The 8939-nt window shown below is 51.9% G+C and overlaps 1 protein-coding gene across 2 annotated transcripts in view; it reads left to right on the top strand.

The window, feature by feature from the left end:
- The first annotated feature begins 3966 nt into the window (after nucleotides 1–3966).
- Nucleotides 3967–8939, top strand: part of LOC136483718 (putative squamosa promoter-binding-like protein 19) — a 33774-nt gene continuing 28801 nt past the window's right edge. For both annotated transcript variants that reach the window (XM_066480854.1, XM_066480853.1), the window contains exons 1-2: nucleotides 3967–4105; nucleotides 4371–4768. In XM_066480854.1, the coding sequence (XP_066336951.1) occupies nucleotides 4398–4768 (371 nt within the window). In that variant the 5' untranslated portion in view covers nucleotides 3967–4105; nucleotides 4371–4397. The remainder of the gene's footprint in view (nucleotides 4106–4370; nucleotides 4769–8939) is intronic.

The following is an 8939-nucleotide window of genomic DNA, read 5'->3' as shown; positions in this document are numbered from 1 at the left end:
TAGGAACATAGAGAGGATTATGAAGGTTCTCTTCTTCTAACTTGGGCAAGCTATGTCTTCTAGTATTCAACTGGGGACATTACTAAGGAAAGGCACAAACAAAGTATGCTATTCCATAGTAACCGGGTCCTACTTGGCCTATAAATGGGAGATGGACTATAAAGGACTCAATGAGGCTATCACCCTCATGATCTACCACAGATCTGAAATACAGGGTGCATCCATGAGTAACCTAGTCTAAGCACCATGCTTACACTATGGTTACTACTTTAACCCAAGAGCTACAAGGATTAAAGTACTCAAAAGAGTCGCAAACTTGATGAACAATATAAACACAATACTTACTTGAATCAGAAGTTGATTACCAGAGATATCTCAAAAGCAAGCTCAAGTTGAACTTGAATCCGCTAAGGTATAAGCCATAGAGAGAGCATCGACAAGTGACACTTACTCCAAACTCTTCTCTCACTCTCTATCTCACTATTCTCTATTTACAAAAAGGTAGATCCTAACATGGAGGACTTATTTTTCTCTTGATTGCTTACATGCCCCTAGAAGGGGAGGTATGGGGAGCCTTTCATACGGGGCACCAGGAGTCCTATGGGCCCATGAATCCATGGCAACGCTTCATCTAGACCCTCGATACGAACTGACCTTGAGCAACAGCGTAGATTGAATCTTAGAGGCAGTGGGAAACCGACGTACGAAGGAGAGGCTACCAGGTGAGGCCACATGGCTGATCGGCCTACAGGTGGGGCCGACCGGCTCAACACTCTGACATCTAGGGTCGAGTCTCAGTGATTTGTCTTCTATGATGATTTGGGACTCTTCCAAGTTAGATTTGTCGTAGATGATCATGATTTGCTTTGAAGATTGGGTCCACATTGCCAGTTTTCTAAATAAATCCTCCTGTAGTCACAAAATCACCAAAACTTGTAGAACTCATTAGTTAAAAACCCTATACCTATGCTGGTGATTCATTTTAATCATATATGCAGGATATATTGATGGTTCATGATTGACACTAACTACTATCAACAGCTATCATGTCCTATACGATGAGGATGACATGATAGTGCCAAACCATTTGTCCCCCTCTCCATATCTCATGCCACTTTCAATAGTCATCGCGTGAACACTCACCGAGGCCGTGATAGACCATCAGTCAGCCAAGAGATTCCTAAAAGAAGTCGAAGTCATCCTCGTCCAGCGTCCACTTCGAACACCCAAACCACCAAAGTTCGAGGAACGAGGAGGTCACAAGGCCACGGACCCGGCGATTGTGCCATCTCTCCCCTAGCTGCTCGCAAGCATTCTTCTAGCAACAAATATTGGGAGACATGTCGGCATAATCGACCCCTAGAAGGCCGTATCCTAGTCCTACGAGCTTAGAACACCCGAGCGTGGCAAGATACTTAATAAGGATAGCTCAACACCGATGGGGAAAGCCCTCGTTTTATAGGCCCGCACGCGATTATGCAGCATGTGAGTAACACGCCACGTGGCATGATGCGAGATGGTCAAAATAAAGCCTACGCACAGGCCTATGCCTCAAAGATCCCCTAAGGCACGCAAAGCTCGTAGCACAGAGACTAGCATATATTAGACCACACATGGGAGGCCGAGCCACCAGACTCAGTGCACGCTAGTCTACTAGTCCCGTCAAAATAAAGAATGGTAGGCGCCTTAGACAGACGACAACTGACAAGCGCGTATGCACCGTGCCCCGAGACACAGCCAACAAAATAGACACGCAGCGGCTAAGGCCCGCACTAAACGCCTCGACCACTCGAACGCCACCCGAAGAGAGAGTGCCTTCATGATTATTTCTAATCTTAAAGACACTCGGGGGCTACTGTTAGGGTTATATAACTAGGGGACCCCAAAGCATAGTTATAGAGACACTCAGGACATTCAAGCCGGCCACAACCCAGCGAAATCACGGCCTGTCTCGACCTCTCGTCCCCCGAGCCATACGAGGCCTGCCTCGACCTCTCCCACCTCTCGACCATGCACCACGTGGTGCCCTCAACCACCTCCTACCATAGCTGCTAAGGAAAGGACAAGAGGCGGGTGAACGCATTAAATGCACCTGCCCGGACAGGACGCGTACACACGCACTCCATCAGGTACGAGAAGGACAACCACCCTCCTGATCATCAGGCCCTGAGACAAAGCGTAATCTTGGCAGCACTCCACTGCCAAACAAGACAATACCAAGACTTGCCTACATCACCTCGCGTGGCTCTGCACCGCCCAAATCCCATCCAACCTGATGGATGGGCATACGATCTCACCCGCTACGGTATGTGAATCATGACCAGGAGCCAGATCCTATCAAATCGGCTGCATCCAATGCCCCCGACCTGACCGGGAGAAGTTGGGGCAACGGGTCCGTGACCAAGAGAGTAGGCAGCCCACGATAGCCAGCCACTCTCTCCATACGGTGACATCACGACTCCCCCTAAAGAAACGAACACTTGGACGGAGGCCACGACGCCTACAACGAGCCCATACCATGCAGGGAAGTTGGTGAACAACCACCACTCCCACGATGCCATCACGGCCGGCACAGTGCCGCCACCGTATGCCATAATTTGGCGTAGGGAGCACGCCCTCGATGACCGTGCCTGGATGTGCTGACAAGAGCAGAAGGATGGCTGACCAAGCTTGCTAGCTTCTCCCTCCCTCGGGCTCCTGACCACTCAGGTCGGGAGAACCCTACACTCATGCATATAACCTGCCCCCCGCTGTTATATAAGGGGAGCTAGGCCTTCTTCCTAGAGGATCGAATTCCCGTGCCTCGAATCTCTTTTACCTATAGAACCCTAGCTTACATACCCCCTGTTGTAAGCGTTTGGAGCACTTGAACTTGAGGAACACAAGTCTCCAGCACTGGACGTAGGGCTTTGTCCTGAGCTAGTATAATTTCCTAGTGTCTCGAGTGCTGGCCATCGATTCCCTTGAGCAGCGCAATGCTAAATTTACTCATCAGTTTTCAAAACACCTGACACATGTTATTAAAAAAATGATTGCCCAGCCAACATGGCCTTCCTACCAAGCCATCAGCGGCCAAACAACCTGCCCAACAAGCCAAAACGAGACCAGCACCTGTACGTAAGGCCACAAGGGCAAAAGAGTCTTTTTTTGGTGCCAAATACATATAGAGAGATTAAAAAGAGAGGAAATACACATAATGTATGTAAATCAAGTGCCACATATTTGGAGATCTATTTTTTGCAAAATCAACGTTACAAATGTCAAACTGCGAAACGCAACAATTGAAGTCCTAAATATCCAATTTTCTACACGACCAAATCCATATTTTTTACTTCTTCAATGAACTTGGATCCTTTACCTCACTCCCTACACGATAACTGCTTAGGTTTTCAACATTCTCCTAGTTTTTTTTTGTTGTCTCTCCTCTGGGTACAGCTGTAGCATCTGTTCGTACACACGCACGCCCACTCAACATATACGGACGCTACTCATACCACCCATGTACAAATAAACCTACAACTACACTCAGATCTAGAAGGTCGCGTCCTTGTCGAGATCACCGAAATCCACCGATTCCGTAGGTGACGGGCACGTCACGATCCTATTGTGGCACCACACGGGGACAACGAAATTTATTTGGGGGCATACCTGGTGAGACACCAGAGTTGCGATCCTTGGGATCGAACTCTGGCGGGCAGCTCTCACACCGGAGAAGCTAGCCACTGAGCTACGCGCTCGTTCTCAACATTCTCCTAGTTGGGCTTCAGAGTTTTGGACAAACATAAGGACTAACATGGAAAACCTAAGGCTTACTAAAGCTAGGGATTAGTGAACAGTGTAGGTCAAAACAAGAGGAAAAAAAATTGTACAGGACGTCCAAATCACTCTGCCTCTTTCCAACATGCTGTAGACTGCCCTTTCTGCCCATATATACCCCGCACCCTTTGCAGGTATACTTTCCCGAGCTGCACACACGCAAGCACGCGCCCGCACTGTTCGCGCGCTCCCTAGTCCCCACCTCCACCCGCCGCTCTCTACAGTGCTGCTGGCTGCTGCTGAGGCGGTGCCGGTGCCGCTGCCGCTGCCGAGTCGTCTTTCTCCGATCGTATGTGCCGAGCTCCTCCTGTCTGCCTCATCCCCTTCTGTTTTGCCTGCACTTGAATAGCCGCCTTCGATTTCGCGCCATGCGCAGCTCTTGCGTTTTTTTTTTTTTGCCTTGGGAGTGCAAGAATCGGTGGCGTTCTTGGACATCTTGTGGGCCTTCTTGCGTGAATGCTCTTTTCTTGGCTAGTTGTTTGTTTCTTGCAGTTGCAGAGGAATTTTTCCTGGAATTGTCCCCGCTGTCTTGACGGTTTCTTGGTTGGGAGCAGGGCGGAGGGGTTTCTTTGGCCGGCGGCATGGACTGGGCAGCGGCTTCCGGGGCTCCGTCGTGGGGCGCGGCGGCGACGGACCCCGGCCCGACCATGCTGTCCTTCGCGGGTCCGTCCTCCTCCACCTCCCCCGCCGCCGACGCCGAGGTGCGGCTCCAGGATTTCGCCGCGGGTCTCGCCCAGAGCGCGCGGCCGGCGGGGGCGGCGGGAGCCGGGAGGAGGTCCCGCGTGGCAGGGGGAAGTGCCGGCGCGGAGGCGTGCTCCGTCGACGGCTGCCGCTCTGATCTCAGCCGGTGCCGCGAGTACCACCGGAGGCATAAGGTCTGTGAGGCGCACTCCAAGACGCCGGTGGTGGTCGTCGGCGGCCAGGAGCAGCGCTTCTGCCAGCAATGCAGCCGGTAAGGGCACCGTCTCATCCAATCCTCGCACCAGGCAGTGTACTGATCCTATTATTCAGCAATGCTTGTGCTGATGTGGTCATTAGTTAATAATTCTGTGTGTATTGGTCCCCATCTACTTGCTTACTTTGGGGCAAATTTAGGGGCAAAAACATCAGGTCTAGTTTGGTCCCAACCTGGCAATCTAAACAACTGGGTTGGTAATTTGGTGGCGTTTAGGATCTGATGGCGTGCTGATAATTTAATCTCACGCGTGGGATGCGTCACCCATTAAACTATTGGGTTGGTAACTTGGTGTTGTTTAGGGTCTTGTGTCCCCATTAATTTAGTGCCGTTGGTACTATTTAAAGAATGTTGGTGGTGTGGACAACTGACTCCCTTGGGTAGGGTTTGTTTTTTCTATGGGATATTCAGCATCCTGCAGAATCTTTCTCATGATTGATGGAGTTTTGAAGTTTCTTCAGCTGCATCCTCAGTTCGAGCTCTTACTGTAATAAGATGCAACTTTGCAGAACATTGCTGTTTCCCAGCAACCAAATATGAAACCATTTCGTAAGGTCTAATCAAGTTTATTGCTTATTATTACTGATGGTGATAAAAAGGAGGCTTCAAACTAGCATAGACGTTATTTCATGGGTCATTCCTTTAGGCAAGCCCATCATCATGAATTGAAATCAGTCCATAGCATTTGGTTTGGTTGATTTAATTTTCCTCCTGTCTCTGAATGTGTATTTCTTCTTCTTTTTTCGTTGTTACATACATGAGTAGCAAACAAAACTTGAACTGAGAATAGGTGTAACAAGCTTTACAGATTGATTCAAATACATCAGACTCTTGGGAATACATTTGGGGAAACAAGAATTACTCCTCATCTAAATGCTACAACCTGCCCTAGAAGAACTCTCAACCCCCAGCTCCTTTTCTTTGGATCTGGAACTCCAAATGCTGTAATAAGCTTAGAGTCTTCTCTTGGCGGCTCCTCATGGATAGGCTTAACACTAGAAATATTCTTAGAAGAAAAAATAAAAAACTCCAAGGAGACAACTATAATTGTGTGCTCTGCAACAACAATACTGAAGAATCTGCTTTCCATTTGTTCTTCAGCTGCCCTTTCAGTCAGTCTTGTTGGCAGCATCTTGGAATTAGCTGGGATTTCTCTTTGGAATTCTTTCAAATGATGCATCAGGCGAAGCTTCAATATCAAAGCACCTTCTTCATGGAGATTTTCACCATTGCGGCATGGGAAATTTGGAAGCAAAGAAACAATTTTATCTTCAATAGAGGCCAGCCTTCCTTTGTTTCCAAGAAGAGCTCTTTCTGTGTTGAGGCCAAATTACAAGCTCATAGATTTAGTGAGTTTAAGCGTCCTGTTTTCCTAGATTGTATAGCTTCCTTAGTTTAGTTTTCTGCTGTCCCTCCCCTGGGTTTTTCTTTTCCTCTGTTGTTTCTCCTCCCTTTGGAGGTTTTTCTGTACAGCTCAGTTTTTTAATAAAATCATACAGTGGGCATCTCCCCTGCTGTATTTCATATTAAAAAAAAAGAATAGGTGTAGCCGGGTTTTCTCAGAACATGTGAAGCTTTGTTTCCTTTTCAAGTGTTAGTCGCTGAATTCGCACTCTTGATAGTAGCAGAATTCTTACTCTCATCGAGAGAGGATGACACTAGGAGTTAGGACAATTTTCTGGTTTATTTCTCAATGTCATGCCAACCTGAGGGGTTGGGGATACATATTTATAGGCTGCTAGCCAGCCAAGCATATGCCAAGATGCTAGTCTAAGATGCTTGTCGGGTACCATAAATCGGGGTACCCCGAGCGTACACCAAAAGAGTCACTTAAATCTCATCAACAAACAAAGCCAGAAGGTAAGTCGTGGGTTCACCACTAGCTCCGTCCGAGCCCACCGGCTCTCCGCCTCCGCTGAGGCCTCGGGCGAGAGGTCTCGACACACTGACGAAATCTCCGCCTCGCGCGAGACCTCTCACGAGAGGCCTCGGCAAGGAGCCCAATTTTCGTCTCGCCCGAGGCCCCGTGCGTACAGCCTCGAATGAGACAGCTATTCTCCGTATCGCCCGAGACCGGCTTGTCAGTAACCCGTCGCTCCCGCCTCGACCAGTCTTCCCGACAGCCTGTCACGTCCTATTAATGCGTCAACCACTCCCGCAATCTCAGCCTGACGACGGCTCAACACCGCGGAGTGGCCGACGGGACAAGGAGTCGCATCAACACCATACCGGCTAATACAAGGCATGGCAGGGATTATCGGCTACTGTGTTCCGGCGCTGTGCCCGCGATCAGCGCCGGCGCTACGCTGTGCCCTGTAACACCCGCCCCGAAGACAGCGCGGCATGGGAGGTCTGGCCCGGGTCATCATCGCCTCCAAACCAGCGTACCAGGCCGACCGCTCCCTCCGAGCCTCGGCACCCTACTTCAAGGCCTCGGCCATCTTGAGATTCACGTCTGCCGAGACCCCACCATGGTTAGGCCTCGGCACCAACCGAGCCTCGGCCTCGTCGGCAGTCAACCTACAGCGACCCGCACGCTGATCGCCGCGCCCGCTTCGAGGTAGCCCTGGAGCTCCCATGACGCACAGGATCGGATGTGACCAGCACGTCGCCCCCGCGCTTCAAGGACGGACCACTCCGACGAACATGCCGCCATAGGAACAGGCTACAGAGCTCGGACACGCCGCCTCCGTTCGCACGACGCCGTATAGTTAGCACATGTACTACCCTGGTCCTCCCTTCAACTATAAAAGGAAAGGATTTGGGCCATTTTTAGGGGGGAGGAACACAGAGACACACACAAAAACAACACCCTGTAACACGCATACTCACCCGCTGTCTGAGAGCAACGTCTCAAGCAGCCCCCATCACTCCGTGCCGAGACCTGGGATTAACTCCCTCTCTCACCCAGCTTGTAACCTCCTACTACAAGCACCTCGGTGCAAGGAATACAAGATCAATCTCTCAGACTGGATGTAGGGCATCGATCGCCTGAACCAGTATAAGCCTTGTGTCTCTTTGCATCACCATCCGGGATTGGGAACACGCAGTACAAATTTACTAGTTGGTTGAGGACCCCTCGGTCTGAAACACCGACAGTTGGCGCCAGGTAAGGGCCTCTGCGTGTCAGTTTCGTCATCCCAACAAGTTCCGGATGGCAGACCCCGTACGACCGTTGCGTCTCGGCACGGTGGTTTGGTTTGAGAGCCTAGAGTTCATGTCTCTAGGGCATGAGTACGACATGGTACTCCTCACGCCCCGAGCCCCACCAACCGACGACGAAGTCACGCACCGGCAGCCCAGGCGCAGGCGGCGCCCGGGCGGCCGCTCTCGCCGCGCTCGCCAGGCACGACGCGAGCAGGATCACCCCGACGCTACGCGAATCCAGGGCGACACACCGCTCCCCGCCGATATCCTACGACCAGCTGTTGGCGCAAGGTCCCTGGTTGGGGACCTGTCTAGCCTGAGCTTAGACAAGGGAAAAACGCCGGTGGCACGCGGCGACGCCCAGTCATCAAGCTCCGCTCCACCACTCCCTGAGGAGCCAACTCCGGCGGAGCAGAGCCCGGCGACGGCACCATCCCCATACCCCTTTGGGTTGAGAAATGCCGCCGCCTCTTATGCTTACGCTTACACTGCCGCTCACGAGGATCCCTTAGGACGCCGCCATCGCTTCGCTCTCGACCTAGACACCCACGCCGACTCCTCGGAGGAGGACGAGGCATGGCCCGGAGTGGATTTCTCCGGACTCCATGACCCTGAAGCCATGCGCCGCTTCTTGGCCGCAAGCGACTACTGCTTCGGCTACTCCGACGACGAGGGCACTCGAGTGTTTCCACGTCGGGCTCGGGATGCCGAGGGCGGACGAGGAGGACGAGGGGGCGGGTAGCCGTTCCCCACCTCGCCCGGGTACAGGCGCCGCCACAACTCCGCGCGTTGTCCTGCCGGCAGCACGGAACGAGAACCTCGCCCTTGCACGACCTCAATGCCCGGACCTGGAACAGCTCCGTGAGCTCCAGGCCAAGGTCGAACAAGACCGACTCCTACTACAGCAGCTTCGAGACTCTCTCGAACAGGAGCAGCGAGGTCGTGGCGACGGCGGAGGAGCCCGACGGAGGGTCCGCGATGTGCATCACCGCATCCACGACGACGAAGGGAGCGAGCAACC

This window comes from Miscanthus floridulus, chromosome 9 (genome assembly GCF_019320115.1).
Source record: "Miscanthus floridulus cultivar M001 chromosome 9, ASM1932011v1, whole genome shotgun sequence".
Classification (NCBI taxonomy): domain Eukaryota; kingdom Viridiplantae; phylum Streptophyta; class Magnoliopsida; order Poales; family Poaceae; genus Miscanthus; species Miscanthus floridulus.
Note: the sequence above shows the minus strand (reverse complement) of the source record. Positions and strands in the feature narration are given on the sequence as shown.